The 17,142-nt window shown below is 37.2% G+C and overlaps 1 protein-coding gene across 6 annotated transcripts in view; it reads left to right on the forward strand.

The window, feature by feature from the left end:
• Positions 1-4,902, forward strand: part of LOC139754273 (RWD domain-containing protein 2A) — a 69,466-nt gene extending 64,564 nt beyond the window's left edge. For all 6 annotated transcript variants that reach the window (XM_071671653.1, XM_071671652.1, XM_071671654.1 and 3 more), the window contains exon 7: positions 1,993-4,902. In XM_071671653.1, coding sequence (XP_071527754.1) covers positions 1,993-2,238 — 246 coding nt within the window. In that variant the 3' untranslated portion in view covers positions 2,239-4,902. The remainder of the gene's footprint in view (positions 1-1,992) is intronic.
• Positions 4,903-17,142: the final 12,240 nt, after the last annotated feature.

The raw sequence follows: 17,142 nt of genomic DNA on the forward strand, positions 1-17,142 counted from the left end.
AACTTCTTCACTTCTGTACAATTGCTCTGTTTATACAAGGGATTGATTCGTCCATATATGGAGTACTGCTTTCACATTTGGGGTGGTTCTAGCTCTGCATCCTGGCTTGACAGAGTTAAGTCGAAAGCGATCTGCCTCATTAACTGTCCCAGGCTAACTTCCAAACTTGATATTCTTGCCGTGCACTGCATTGTCGGTTCACTTTCCATCTTCTCTAGGTATTACTTTGGTTTTTGCCCCCAAGAGCAGGCTGCTTGTGTGCCCACATACTAGCTAGACCATGCAATGCTCAGCAAGTTGTATCACACAATTATTGTGTGGCCATCAGCAACTCAAGGGTCAGCTGTTTTGACAGCTGCTTCTTTCACTACACATTGAAACTTTAGAACTCTCAACCTTTTGATGTCTTTCCCAATAACTGTGACCTGGAACATTTCAAAAGACAGGTTTTTCACTTTCTCAAAAACTCATAGATACTTTCCCTTGTCTTTTTGTTTTTTATAGTTATCTCTATTTCAATCAGGGTATGGCCTTGATGTGGACTTTTATCTGTAACTGGAGCCTTAAACATAGAAAAAGTAATTTTTAATCCTTCCAGTACTGTCTTTAATTATATGAAGAATGTTAGTGTACATTGCGCAAGAAACCTCCATGACGATATATCGATGTGAAAGTCAAGTGTGTAGACTTCAGATAGTTTAGGAATAAGAGTAATAGAGATGATTAGCTTGGGTAGTACAGTTGCAGCTAGGATGATGGATATAATGAAGATGCAAGAAGGTTATGTGGTGTGAAAAAGCCATCAGAAAGATGCATTAAGTGCATGGATGGTATGGTCTCTCAGAGCACATAGCAATTGATAGATTAGTTAAGATATATTAAAGTACAGTTGAAGGTACAAGGACAGGAAGCAGACTTCAGAAGAGATGGATATATGAATTGAGAGAATTGATCAGGGCTAGGTATATTTCACTCAATGATTCTAGAGGAGTGATTAGGAGTTGGATGCAGTGGAAGCATTTCATCAATGGAGGGGATGTGAATGGAAAGACTGGTCTCGCTTGACTAGTAGAAATTGTATGTAAAGTGAAAGTGTAAGACGTTTTTTTAAACTGAAAGAGTAGAGTCAAGGTTTCATATATGAGATTTTGGATGTAGCAGAAAAATGTGAGTTCAATGGAAACTCAAGGATTGTACTTTTTTTGTTTACTCTTAGGTTTTCAGGAACACACCTTGAGTGTAAAAAGGGGACAAGTTGTATATCTTTTCCATCTGAGATGTAGCAGTATTGCGGTATTTACTGTGGCTTATAAAAAAGTAGCACCTCCAAAACATCTGTATTGAAAAGCAATTATGGAGAACATTAACCGTGAAAGTTAGACATAGTGAAACATTCTTAAGCTGGTGAACATGCTGCCCACATTGTAAGGATATACTCTCTCTCAGCAGCAGTGGTAAGGACTGTTGTTAATGATTTGTTTAAAATCAAGAAATCTTCAAAAACTGGCTTTAGCTTTTCTTTTATCATCCATGTTGATCATCACTCTCAAGTACCAAAACTTGTACAGAATTTCTTCTCCACTCCACATGAATCTTGCTCTTAATCTCTTATACTTTCAACACCCTTCTTTTATATATTATCAAAGTAACTCAGCATTCTACTAGTTCTGATTAAACTTAGAGCAGCATCATTTGTTTAGGTATGATTCAGAATTGTGAATAACCTCTTAAGTGAAATATTAAGATTCATGGTTGCTAGATTCTTCATATTTCTTGTAATTCATTGAAATAGTGCATATTTTCAAACTTATCCTTACCTGCACAAAGTGTTTAGACTGAGGATGGATAAAGAAAGTATTTTCAAGACTTATCGAAATAATGGTGAGATTCCCTTGAAAGTACTTGTCATTAGCGCCAATAATATGGAATGAAAACACCATTTTACTTTAAAAATTGTGTATGGAATGTAATTTTTTTGTTTTGGTTTTTCAGGTTAGATCATGGAACTGGCAGAAGATTCTTTGTAAAAAACGTGAAGAGGTAGAAATTACCCCAGAGCAGGACTTATCCAAATTACGTAGATTTTCTTTGTTTGAGGAACTTGGCTCAGAGAATAACATCCGTGTAAAGGGTGGTGGATTTCATGTAGACATGGGGGATGTCTTTAGATATTTGGAAAATCATGAGTCTGGTTATGTTTTCAAGGAATATTTTGGAATAAATGGCCGCCCTACTTGACACACTTAAGGTCATGAGGAGTCAAATCAAGAAAGATTAGAATATATTAGTTTTACAGAAACACCTGGAAAATTTAAAGTAACTTGTGAAACACTAGTCTAAAATGTAATGTCTCAAGTCAGACTGATTAATTTCACATAAAATACTAGTTTTATGTAATAGGTTATCGGAAAGGTGAAATAGTGCTTTGGAATTGTAAACAGTCTTGACATTGGCTGAGTACCTGCATGTAAGTTTAAGAGCCTTAAGATATATACTGTAGAAAAGACAGTGTATGAATAGTACATTGATAGAAACAGGAAAGATTATATATAGTTATAAGTACAGAATGATAAATACAAATTGTTTTGTAATTTTTAAGTTGGGTGTTTGGAAAGATTACATTTAATGGAGAGAACCTGTTTACAATGCAAGTTAGAGTGGTGATATTGACTTGAGTGGGATAGAATTACAGAATGAGTGTCCTGGGTGTACTGCTGTGTGGGGCTTCATGAAGAGCTGTAATTTGTTCAGTTACTTTTAGATTTTTATTTACTTAAACTTTACTTGCATAGTAGAGTAAAAGGATTGTCTTTGTTCCATACTTGTGGTGTTCCATATAACTTTTATTTTTTTCAAGGAAATTCATCATCAATTTTTGTTTTGATTTCAAGGTCAACTTTTAGATAGTTTTGTAGATGGACACCATTGTTTGGCTGTGTCTGGAAGTTAGATTGTCTGCATCTGTATTGCAAGTTACTCTTGTCATTATGAAATACAAGACCAAGAGTAACAAAATATTATTGTACTAAAGAGATGTTTATCAAATTTCATTCATCATCAAACACAAACATCTTTCCAGTACAACAATACAAGATACAGTTTCTAAATACAATGAATCCAAAATTCCCAAACCCTTTTCCACCTACTCAGTATATGTAAGGGCTACTTCATGAAGTATTTTACCGTCTTAGTTGTTGGAAAAGTGTTTATGAAAATATGGCCCAACACTTCATTTTTCCATGGAATTGCAATTGAAAAGCAGCTGGATGCATGCATGATGCTCACCCTTTCATTTACAGTTCTTACAATAGTTTCAACATTCTTATTTTGGTCAAATAGAAGCATGATGAGAGGAAGGAGTCTTGATTCATTTGTATCTCATGAAAATAATAGCATTGTATAGCACTGAACATTTTGATGTTGTGCCTGATTGAATTGTTTGTGTGCCTTTTATGCCATACCTTCTGTAAATCTATTCACCAAAAATATGATTGGTGCATTTTTCATTACCTTCACATCATTTGCTTGCTTTTGTTTGATCATATGCTTATCTTTTGTCTTTAAGAGAGGTTGATAAGGTGATGCATTTTTGTTTTGGATTCTTGGGGATGTATTTTTTTTTTTTATGTTAGCTGAGATTGCATGGGCAACTGCAGCCCTGATCATTTCTTTGATTATTGGGTATTTTTTTTTGGATTCTTTGGGATGTATATTTATTATTTTTATGAATTATTGGGAGATTTACATAAGAAAGTGGCAGGAGGTCAAGAGGAAAGAAAGTGGCAGGAGGTCAAGAGGAAGGTGCAGGGGCTGTAAAATGCCACTCCCGATTTAACCTTTAGCAGGTAGTCCAGTAAGACCCCCATTCAGTCATTGTGAGTATTAGTGTTGCTTTTATGAAACCAGAAGGGTTTAAAAGAGAGAGTGCATGGTCATTTCAGGATGATATATGGAGAAGGATGTGGAAGGACTTTTCTCTGTATGGTGATTGCAAATAAGTTTATGGATGAAAAAATTCTGAAGCCAACCGTTATCTGATTATTCCAGACTTGCTTTCACAATGTATTCTCAGCAAAAGCCTGCATTAGAATAAGAATCATGTAAGAAGCACTAATTTCAGAGAGGTTTCATTCCAGGAATTTCACAAAATAAAGTCAGAACTTAACAACTCTGTTTCTAGTGGTGTTATGCATCAGCAGTACTGAAGGGCAGAGGTATAGGCCTTTTCAGCCAGAGAGGTGGCCATGGCTTTATGAGAAGAGAAAGAAGCTTCTTTCAGGGTGAGGAGGTGACTTATGAAGCCTTCTTCCACCACTTAATTTCCCATCCATGGGTTCAAGTCTAATAGTGCAATTTTGGCTTGACAGATTAAGATTCAATGAAGAACTGAGTGTGTATAGTGAACTTAAGGGTCAGGAACCAGCCCTCTTTCTATGAAAGTTTATAAGGTCTTGAAGTAAGGGCATCAAACTAATTTCACCTCATAAGTTTATTATATGTTCTTTGTTTTAAAATTACAGCATTAGAATTAGTAAGGCAAATATTTTATTCAGTTGATTAGGTGGTCACTGTACTTGAAAAATGGATTTTGATAAGCCCTTGAAAACTTCTAGGAATTTAACTTAATCTCTGAGCCTGAATGTTGAAAGCCATGATTTTCTAGCTTAAAATGTTGCTCTTAGGATATTTTTGTATTGATATCTATGGTTGTAATATAGCAAAGGATCCACAAAATATCATACTTCCACAGGATGCGCTCTTGGATTATCCGCTTTGACAGTAATTCAGAAGGGTATCGATAAGCTTGGCTATGTCTTAAACTAACAGAGGTTCATCCATGCTGATTTTCTTGTAGTTGGTAAACAGATGTAGCTTAACATAGGATAAATGATACCAAACCTTGTCTCTTCCTTAATACCCTCTTGCACCATCATGCATCTGTAACATCATCTCATGTCATTGGAACCTAATGTGACTGTTGTGTCATTTAAACAATAATTCTCCTGAAGTTGAGGAATTTCAATTGACTTGTGAAATTTTGGTGAATCTTGCCTTGAAGCCTGCTCTTTCATGGTAATCCAACTTTATTGAGATATATGGCAACCGTATGGAGCATGTGCCATAAATATTTCAGTCACTTCCAAAATGCTAGAAGGCTTGAACACTACTCCATTTTGGAGCAATGTTCAACTGTAAAAGTGTTTATTGGTGTATTTTATGCATTCCACTAGTTCAAAATTGTAACCATCATCGATGTGTGAACTTCTGTTGTATCTTGTTACAGTTACCTGATACATGCATGCATGTGGCCGGTATGTGGTGTTTGCTTTAGATGATGAATTTGATGCTACCTTACCACACTGTGAATCCAACTGTGAAGATGATACTGATGACTGTGAATCTGGTGGCAGCAACTGTACGTCCAAGTCTGTTGTTGGCATCTGGTATTTCAGAATTGTAACAAAATTTGTTCCAAAATTTGTTTTTCACATCTTGCATAAACCATGAAACAACAAGGATTTTAGACAAAGGCTCAGAACGAATCTTGCCACAGGAAATTTGCCCACATGCATTCTCTCATCATAAAGATTTGTTCACCTGGGAAAATTGAGACATGCTAAGATATCAGCAAGAGAAGTCTCTTAGATGGTTATCTTAAGGAGATGAGTTGCTTGGGGAATTTTTGTGTACTTCTGTTAATTGACTTGCCAATTAGATGCTCTTACCTTTCTCTTCTGCTGTGATAAATCCATATGGCGAAAGGTAAGTGAGAAGGATGGCTTAAAAAATTATTTTTCACCATTTGAGAAGCACATATTTCAATCTGACTTCTCACTTGTTGTCTCCTATTGCTTGAACCACCTTCCACTGTGGAGATTACGTTGCCTTCCCATGACCTTATACAATTTGAGACAATGATGTGTAAGCCGGATGGAAAAATTCTGTTGGCATGACACTCTGGATGAGTGCATCCTTTTAGACTGCCTTTAAGGATATTCTGATTATGTTTAATGCATCAAAAGTGAGTATGGTATAATCAATCATTTGCCTTCTTCCTCATCCAAGTTATTTCGATGATAAAAGACACTTGAAAAATCTTGCTTAAAAGAATGCTTTCCAGAAACTCAAAGTTGATATTTTTGCCAGAACATTTGGGGCTGGTTTTAATCTTATTGCAGGTCATTTTCTGCTAGTATGTAAATGCTACATATTGATAAATTTTTGGGAGGATTATATGTAAAAGATAGAATTGCTGGCTACATTAATTGGGATATATAGTTTTTTAATAGCTTTGTATAAGTGTGATATATAAATTTGCCCAAATATGGAAAGAATATGATTAAGAAATGCTTAATTTATGGCTAAAGATATTTTTTACAGGGGCAAGATGAAAGTGTATTAAAAAAAATGGTATATGGGTAATTGAAACTAGAATGGGTTCATTTTAAATAATTTGCATGAAAATTTAAGGATTTAGTGACATGTAATGCATTCCTCACTAATTTGTTAATGATGGATTTTTGTAATGATACCTTCACCAGATGGTCTAGTTATGTTGAGGAGAATTGGTCAAAATGAATTATTATTTCCTTCTTCTTTGATAGTAGATTACCATTGTTTGCATTAGCAAAGTAGCACCAGGAACAGATGAAGACAGGCCACTTTCTTTCTCATCGATTCTCAAGTTGTCATATGTTATGCACCAAAACCACAGCTTCCTATCCAAAACCAGTCTCCATAGACCTTTCTGTGGTTTGCCCTGGCTGCTTCACATGCCATGGTTCAGTCATTGACAGCATGTTGACCCCAGTATACCACCTTGTTCCAATTCATTCCATCCCTTGCACTCCTTTCACCCTCCTGCATGTTCAGGCCCCAACCACTCTTTTTCAATACATCCTTCCATCTCCAGTTTGGTCTATTCCTTTTCCTAGTTCCTTCCACTTCTTATACATATATCATCTTTGTCAACCTTTCCTCATTTGTCAACTTTTCCTCACTCGTTCTCCCCATATGCCCAAACCATTTCAGCATACTTTCTTCAGATCATGCAACCATTATGAAATGGACATGACTCACTAACTATCAACAACAAGGAAATGGCCACCATACTGAAATATGAATTTAACTCCATATTTACAATTGAAGAAATATCGCGAATACCGCAACCAATGAAAAAGTTTCAAGGATCTGATGAAGAAGAGTTGAAGGTTAGAGAAGTAAAATGCTCTGAAATGCCTATGCACTTGGACCCATTAGATCCAAACAGATTCAGTGGCCCAGATAACTTTGTTCCAAGATTTTTAGAAGAGGTCAGGAGACAGCTGATTTATCCCATAACAAAAATACTCAACAGATCTCTTTCAGATGGTCTGATGCCAACTGACTGGAAAGTAGCAAATCTTACTCCTGTTTATAAAAAAAGGAGACAAAAAATGTGCCTTGAACTACTGCCCTATTAGCCTTACATCAGTGTTAGGTAAAATGATGGAAATGAAATACAAGATAAGATTGTCACCTTTCTAGATCACAAAATTATATCGGACAACCAACACGGTTTCTGCAATAAAAGATCCTGCCAACAAATTTGATGGAATTTTTTAATGTTATTTATCAGAATTAAGATGAAAAGGTACTATCTGATGTAGTATATTTAGATTTCCAAAAGGCTTTCGGTAAAGTACCTCACAAGAGACTCTTACATTAACCCAAAGCTCATGGAATCGGTGAAGAACTCTGTACATGGATCGGAGACTGGCTTAACAGAAGAATGCAGCATGGAGTATTAAATGGCTAAGCCTCAAATTGGCTTGATATAATGAGTGGTGTGCCACAGGGGTCAGTCCTAGGCCCAGTGCTCTTCATAATATACGTTAATGACCTAGAACTTGGTCTCATATCTAAGATCTCCAAATTTGCTGGCAAAATGATTCGGAGAGATCTTAACTTACTAGTATAGTGGTTGGACAGATGGCAAATGAAATTTAATTTGGACATGTGTAAAGTTTTGCACTTTGAAGACAGGAATATATGTTATGACTACAAACTATGTGGAAACTCTCTTACTAAAGTAAATGAAGAAAAGGATCTTGGAGTTGTCATTAGCAACAATCTGAAGTGTACTGAACAGTGTCAAGTAGCAAGTGAAAAAGGCAACCAAATATTTGGTTTCATAGCCAGGAACATGGATTACAAGACACCAGATACAGTTCTCACACTTTATAATTCTTTAGTAAGACCACACCTTGAATATGCCATCCAGTTTTGGTCCCCAAACTACAAAAAAGACAAATAAAGATTAGAGCAAGTACAAAGGTGTGCATCAAAATTGATCCATCCCTTAGAAATATGGCATACGAAGAGAGGCTGAAATGGTTTGATATCTTCTCTTTTTAAAAACATAGACTTCGTGGTGACTTAATTCAAGTATTCAAAATTCTGAACATGTTCTTCAAAGTAAATCATGAACATCTTTTCGAAATATGAGAAAATATGATTACCATGACAAATGAAGTAAGACTCAAAGCTAGAAGATGCAGTACGGATGTGGGAAGAAACTTCTTTTCTTATAGGTGTTTTGAGCACTGGAATAAGTTACCATCAGATGTAGTGAATGCTAAAACTATAAAAACCTTCAAAAGTTGTTTAAACAAATATAAACTTAGGTATACTCTGAGAAAAAATGAATACCTTCAAAAGTCGTTTAGACAAATATTTTATAAGTTCAGGTATACTCTGAGAAAAGCACCAGAAATAAACTATAAATCACAGTGATAACAGACACTAGAAGGCTAATATGGCAAAGTAAATGTGCAGTAGCGGGAATCGGTGATAGCTTAAAAAACTGCCAAGCGGAATTACATTTTCTTTGTTAAACTTATTCTTTTTTAACCAGACAACTCAGTCATGTGCCAATTAGGCCTCCTGTTGTCTGTCTTTCTTGTGTAAACTCATGTAAACCACACTTTTTATTATTACACACCTCTCTCTTACCCTGTCATTACATACTCAATCAAACCACCTCCCATCACTTATTATTCTCATACATTTCATTTTCAACACATCCACCCTCCTCTGCACATCCTCATTTATAGCTCATGCCTTGCATCCATATGATATTGTTAGGACTACTATACCTTCAAACATGCCCATTTTTTCCCTTCCAGATAAGGATTTCTCTTTCCACACTTTCTTAAGCACTTCCCTCACCCACCCTGTGACTCACTTCCACTTCCATGGCTCCATTTACTGCCTTGTCCACTCCCATATATCTAAAACACTTCACTTGCTCTCTTTTTCTCCATTCAGACCCACATCTACACTAACTTGAACCTCAACCCTGATAAACCTAATAACCTTGATTTTACTTACATTCACTCAACTTCCTCCTTGTGCACACACTTCCAAACTCAGTCACCAATTGCAGTTTCTCACTCATAGCTGCTGTGAGTGCTTTATCATCTGCAAACAACTCCTGACTTGCTTCCCAAGCCCTCTTATCTCCCTCATACTGCATACTTGCCCCATCCATAAACAAATTAAACAGCCATGGTTACATCATATACCCCTGCCTCAGACTGACCTTCACTTGGGACTGCTCACTCTCCTTTCTTCCTATTCATACACATGCCTTACACCCTTGATAGAAACTTCTTTAGTTCTAGCTGCTTTATAGCAAATACTCTTGAGACCTTCCACTGTCAACCCAATCTTTTGCTCTCTTCAGATCCTTAAATGCCACATACAAAACCATCTGTTTCTCTAAGTATTTCTTTAAAGGCAAACACTACATATCCTCAACCATGTCTGATACCACACTGTTCCTGCCCAATCACTCTCTCAGTTATTACTTTCCCATATAACACACTAGTTACACTCACCCTTATCCCCTTGCCATTATACAGTCGTCCTATACATACATTCTGCCAATCCTCAGGCACCTCACCACGATTCATACATAATTTGAAAATCTTAACTAACCATTCTGCAACACAGTAACCCATTTCTTAATAGATTCAACTGCATTACCATACATTCCAGCCACCTTGCCACATTTCATCTTTTGGAAGGTTTTTACCACATCTTTCATCACCAGACCACTTTCCATTACTCACATACCATCCCAACCCAAACACTATATATGTCACCCTTTCACGTAACACATTCAACAGTCCTTCAAAATACTTTTTCCATCTTCTTACTTCTTCACCACCTTTTACACCTTCCCCTTATACCCAGTTAACTGATGGTCCCATTTATTATATTTTTCACACATTATTAATCTCCTTCCAAAACATCTTATTCTCCCTAAAGTTTACTGATACTTGCTCTCCCCAACTCTTGTTTGCCCTCTTGGTCAACCCCTCTCTTGCACATGCCAGCACTGCTTCCCTAAATTCCTTTCATTCTTCACCCACTTGCTCTTATCTTTTGCTATTTTACACTCAATCTCTCTCTGGTATTTCTTCACAAAGGTCTCGTTTCCAAGCTCACTTACTCTCACCACTCTTTTCACCCATACTTTTTCCTCATTTTAGAAAACCTTTACAAATCTTCACCCTTTCCTCCATAAGGTAGTGATCACACATCCCACAAGCTGCCCCTCTCAGTACGTTCACATCCAAAAGTCTCTCTTTCACCTGCCTATCAATTAATTTTTAATACAGTGATACCTGCTGACCATCTTTCCAGCTCATATATGTACACTTCTGTATGTCCTTTTTAAACCAAGTATTCACAGTCACCATCTCTTTCAAAGCACACAACTCCAAAGGCTCTTCACCATTTCCATTTGCTTTGCTGAATATTGTATGCCCTCCAATTATACCATCAACTGCCATGTCACTCACCATTACATTTAGATTGGCCATCACTAATACCGGGTCTCTTGTGTCAAAACTGCTGACACAATCAGGTAGCTGCTCAGAAAACACTTGCCTCTTATAATCTTTCTTTCATGGCTGGGTGCATAAGCACTAATGATAATTATCCATATCCTGCCTTCCACTTTTGTTTCTACCAACATTAGTCTATAGCTCACCTCAATCTATTTCACACAATCCCACAATCCTGCTCAAGCAGTAGTCCTCCTTCCTTAGCTCTTGGCTGCTTCCCAACCCCTGACTTTAATTAAAGACATATTCAAACCATTCTTCACCTTTGTTTCACTCGTAATGAGAACATTCAGGTTTCTCTCCTCAAATGTATTACCTATCTTTTCTTTCTTCTCATTTTGGTTACATGCACACACATTTAGACACCCCAGCCTAAGCCTTTGGAGAGGATGAGCAGTCCTGGCTTGGCTCCTTCTTCAGTTCCATCTTTCAGAATTTGAAATACAGGAAAGGATGGTTTTCCAGCTCCCTCCTCCCACTCAGGCAAAAAATACGGGATGTGTATTCTTTCTCCCCAACCATGGGGATGATTATTGTTATATCACTAAATTTGGGTGTGACAGGTGCATGGATGTGGAATTCTTTCTCCCCTACCCTGGGGATGATTATTGTTGTCTCTAAATATAGGTGTGACAGGTGCATCAAATCTTAATTTTGAAAAAATTTTCTCAGATATTTATTTCAAATGTAGGTATCTTTCACTGATTATTTAATTTAATTAATTTTTGCACAATACCACTTGAGTTTTCATTTGAAATATGATTTATGGCATGCTTCACCTATTGCTTACACAGTCTTCCACTGTCTGTCTTTGTTTACTTACAGCCTTTGTTTACTTTCAGCTTGGGGCTTGGTTAGCTGTTGTGTATAATTGTTCTTGCTTAATCATGTATTTGCAGGGGTTTCAATGCAATTTTTCTTAATTTGGTAGTGAAGAAATGCTTTTGTGAAGTACTACATTTACTCTTCCTACTAAGAAATGGCAGAAGAAACTTTCTTTTATGATAGCTGGGATAGCACAGGCAACTGTATTCCCTGATTGAGGCTATGTCATTTATATAATGCTTTAAAAACAAATTAGATACCAAGTTAAACTAACCATACCGTTTGGTATCACAGAATATTCTGGATGCCTCATGAAGAAGAATGAGGTGAAACTGCTGAAGTCACTTGCAGAAAGTCTTTCAAAGCATAAAATCTCAAAGGAGACTGAGAAGTGAAAAGTTAATAGTATATCCATAGGTGCAGGATGTGCAAAAGAGTGTCTTTCACCAGCTTACCCTGAAGGGGCAAGGCAAAGGATTTGTAGGAAGAAAGCAGTAACCAGGAAACTCTCTTAAGCCTAGCCATGGAGCAGTTGAGATATGACACAGTAAATCTGGGGTATGGATGAAGTCTTTAGATATTGCACAAAGGTAAGTTGTGTGTAAATTTAAATACCCTAGGAAATGTTTGAACTGGCTGAAGAAAGGTATGGGGAAGGATGCAGATTGTACCACTTAGAATTGTGCAAATAGTAACCCGAGATTAAGTGCTCCTTGAACATATAATGTGAGTACCTCTAATTATTCAGGGACAATGAGACATATCTTTTGTACCCATCAAAATACATGCTCATCTTTAGTGTTTGCCACAGGGCCAAACATAGGCAGGGAAGGGCTACTAGAGGGGGAAATGGCATTGGCTTCCCTCTTCAGAATGGTTAGGGAACTGATAGTTCTCTACCAAGTTCAGAACAGAGGACATAAATTCCCAAAGCAACGCAGAGACAAGCCATGTAACTTCCTTTATATATGACAGCATACAGGGACTGAAATCACACAGAACAAGTAAAATCATATTTATGAATGGCTTGCTGAATGAGTCACATGCAATATTTGCAGCTTTCGCTGAAACACACACAAAAGACCACATGAAAAATGAGGTATGGATCCCAGATTACAACCTTTGTGGATGCGACAGGACTAGAAGAGCAAATGGAGGAGATGGACTGTATATAGTAGGTACACTTATTACAACTGAACTTCTGAATGCCTCAGATGATGTAGTAAAAGACTAAAAACCCAAACCTAGTCATTGCTTTGATCTGTAGACCACTAGATGCAAAGTCTCATGAATTTACAAAATGATTAAGAAACATATGTCTCAACCTCCTTGGAAACCCAGACCTAGATATACTTGTCTTAGGAGACTTCAGCCTCCCACACATTGAATGGAGACAGGCAGGAAAAACATTAGAAGAAGTACTGACACTGGAAGCAGCTTGGACGAACAGTTGAAAAATAAAGTTATTCACACTTAGTGAAAAGTTCTCCCTGAGCCAACAAATAATAAAACCCACTAGAGGAAACAACATGCCGCACTTAATCTTCACAAATAATGTGGACCCAATATGTGATGTTACCATCTCAAACACCCTATACCCTGATCACAACTTGATTCAAGTAAAAACAGGCTTGGATGTTATACCACCTAGTCAGAACATATGAAACATTATGAAGGTGTTTTCAGTGATTTCATTTTTGATAAAGAACAGATACACTGGGAGGATGTGATCAGTGAGATTACAACTTCACTTGGAAACCCATCTGACTACCAAAACAGGAGGAATTCTTAAATGACATGACCACTTTGTTACTCCAAACCTATGAGAAGAAAAAACAAAAAGTTTAGAATGAGAAAGACAAGCTCTTTACAGATGGCATAAATTAATTGCAGATCTACCAAAGAAGCTACAGCTTATCCAACAAAGGAGAGAAAACCTATCAAAACCTAACCTTCTCAACATAAGATTTGAAGAAGGCCATTGCGAACATGCCCATGCACTGTCTTCATAAAGAAATGCAGGGCATGAGAAATGCAAAAAGAGAGGAGTGACCAAAAAACTGGGACATGGATGCACAACTTTTTAACAATTAGATCACAACATGTAGTTGTAAGCCATGCCATCTTCTGTGCCTTCATTGTAAAAAGTTCATTCCCCAGGGAACCGTACTTACATCCCTCCTGTTCATTCTTATATATGACTGATGCAAACATAAGCCACAGTATCATATCATCCTTTGCAGGTAATATAAGAGCAGCTATGAAAATCATATCATCAGAGGATGCCAAAGGGCTACAAAGAGACAGAAATGAGGTGTTTAATGGAGGATGGAGAACAGCATGCTTTACAATGGAGATAAATTTCAACTCTAGTATGGGAAAAATGAAGAAATCAAAAAACATGAAATACACTGACATTCTTTCATAAACCAGTTAAATTTTGTGGAAGACCTTGAAGTGATAATGTTTACAACCCAACCTTCAGCGAACACAGAAAAACAACTGTTGCCTCATGCAGAAGGATGGCAGACTGGATCCTGCAGACCTGCAACACTAAGGGAAGAAAAACCAGTGATGTTGTTCAAGGCAATAATTTCATAAACTGAATGTTGTTGCATTCTAACATCACCCTGCAGGGTGGTAAAGTTGTGGATTTAGATTGTGTCCAGAGATCTTCCATAGTCCACATTAATGTGATAAAGGAACTAAATTAGTGGAAATGACTAAAGTCATGGCAGCTGTACTCCCTGGAGTGCAGATGGTGGAGGTGTATCATCATTTGTATCTACGAAATTGCGAAAGGTGTGGTTTTCATCTTACATTCAGAAATTATATTCTACTGGCAAGATTGGCATGGAAGATTTTGTAAAGTACTATCTCTAAAATCCAAAGGTGCCATTTGCACAAAAAGAGAGAACACCTTAAACACCTAGGGCCTGATACTCTTCAACACCTTGCCATATACCATCAGAAACAGCATGGGATGTATAGTAGAGAAGCTCAAAAGTGCATTGAGCAAATACCTCCAAAGTGTTCTAGACCAGCCAGGCTATGAGGGCTATGTAGGCCTGAGGGCTGCAGCTTCCAACAGCTTGGTTGACCGATGTCCCAGTCCAGCAGCTAGTACCCAGCCTGGGCTGTAGGGGTGGGCTCCACAGAGTATCTATTCAGCAATGAAGAAGGTGGATTTCAATGTAAGCTTCATTGCTAGTAAGGGATGTTTTTAATGGTTTGAACATTGCAAACACTTGCATAATGTAAAGTTGGTGGGGGAGGCTGACTACAGATACTAAAACTCCAAAAAGTGTAATGATTTTATGAGAATCATTTACTTTGGGTTGTTAAAGCCCAAATGTTTGCTTGCCTGCACCATCATGAAGGATGAGTAGTCACCATAAGGTTTCAGGGCCTTCAAAGACTGTTTCACTCTCTTTCAGTGTTTCATTGCAGCAGGAGTTGTCAGACTTAAACCAGTGATGAACTACCTCCCTGCTTATCCAATGCTATGAAGGAAAGCCAAATGGTGCAGCTGCCACTTATATAAAGGTCTGGAAAGAGGGCTTAGGTGATGTCTGCTTTGTTTCATGATTTGGCACTGAAAACCTGTTGCCACAAGGAAGAAAAACAAAAACAAGCATGCATTGCTTCTAGCAGGCAATGCATTAAGTCACTAGCTGCTTCCCTCACTTCCATCCCATCAGGATGTGCTTCTCCATAACTGGAAAATACTAGCTGATTTCAAGGCTCACTACCTCTCCAGGAGCTTCAAGCAACATGTTCAAGAGAATTGAAGACAACATGAGTATGACAGTGATGATGTCCTGGTGTGATTGTAATGTCAGTTGGGTATGGCATGATATAGTTAAGTCAGGGTCTGTTAATGACAGGGCAGACTTAAATGACCACTGGAAGTTCCTGATGCTTAACCTTGTTGATGACTTCTTAGGTTTTCTTGATCATAAATGCAGGTCATGGGCGTTGTAGCACTTGAGCAAAGGCTTTGTTAGCGAAAAGTTTTGTATATGTGAATGAAAATGATTTAAGTGAGCTGCTGAAGTCCTTTCAAGAAGAACTTCTTTCTTTGGAGCTGATCCAGCTATCATTGGATAGTGGCCTTGACCATGAAGGAAAGGAGACACCGATGCATTGACAGTTGCAGCTAATGTGTCTCAACAGGTGGCACACAACAATGATCCAGATTTTGAGAAAAGCACTAAGTTCTCCCTAAACCAGATCATGCAGGGCTATATTGATCTGCAGATGAAGTGGTGAACAGGACAACAGAAGAGCATAACCTTCCATTATCTGCCCAGTTGTTTATTATTCTGACCAGCCTTAGTCTTCTTGAACCCCTTGAACCCCAGTTTTCTATCCTGTTGTGCTTTTATCTTGGCAGAACTTAATTCATTATCTGAAGATATACCTAAAAATCTACCTTTTCCTTGCCAGTTTTCTACCCTGTTGTGCTTTTATCTTGGCAGAACTTAATTCATTATCTGAAGATATACCTAAAAATCTACCTTTTCCTTGTCCTTACACCATTACCTGCAAGCTCCTAAAACAAGATGTCATGAATGTCTGAACTTTGACAGAAGCTACTGCCACCAGAGTCGGGTAATGTCATGTTTTAGTGAGTAAACTTCATATTTCTCTTTTATGAATTTCTCTGTTAATTGTATGTAACAGAATGTTAATTTTATACAGTATTCATGTGTATAAAAGACTATGAAAAAAATTTGAGAAAATAGAATTTTTGGAAATGGTAGGGTTGATTTTCACTGTTTCTGAACCAAACTCACTTTTTCTCTTGACAAATTAAGTTTATATGTTGATGAGTTTGAAAGAATGTGAAGTATTTTTGAATGCAGTTTTGATGACTTATTAAGGATATCTGTACGGTACTAATCCTATTTTGTCAGTCGCTTCTAGAGATCCAGATGTCATTATTAATCATTATCGTGTTTGTATTCATGTAAAAGGTGGTAGTTATAGAAATACCTTACCAAATAGACAGTAGACTAGAAATGTACCAGAGTAGAGGAAGGTGAAATATTATAGCAGGTTTGTTGGACCTATTTATAAAATGGTTTATTGTTTGTAGAGAGAGTATTAGGTAATGTACGATATTTTTGTTGATGTGTTTCCTACTCACAGATATTAATTTTACTGATTCAGCATATCATAACCTTGCTTTACTGACTGAGTTTTTATGTTGACTTTGAATCACTGATTGACAGGCAGTAATGATGCATTGTGTTTATTTGGTATAAAAGTGTTATTTCTTGTGGTTATCTTTTTTTACCTGCAGAGGTGGGTGGTTGTAAATTTTATGCTATCTTTTAGTAGTTTCAAAGTTTTGCTTGTCTTTTAATAGTTACTAAGATGGGTTATCCTGTGGGTATTATTAAGGTGAAGGTTATTC

The sequence above is a fragment of the Panulirus ornatus genome, chromosome 16 (genome assembly GCF_036320965.1).
Source record: "Panulirus ornatus isolate Po-2019 chromosome 16, ASM3632096v1, whole genome shotgun sequence".
Taxonomy (NCBI): Eukaryota; Metazoa; Arthropoda; class Malacostraca; order Decapoda; family Palinuridae; genus Panulirus; species Panulirus ornatus.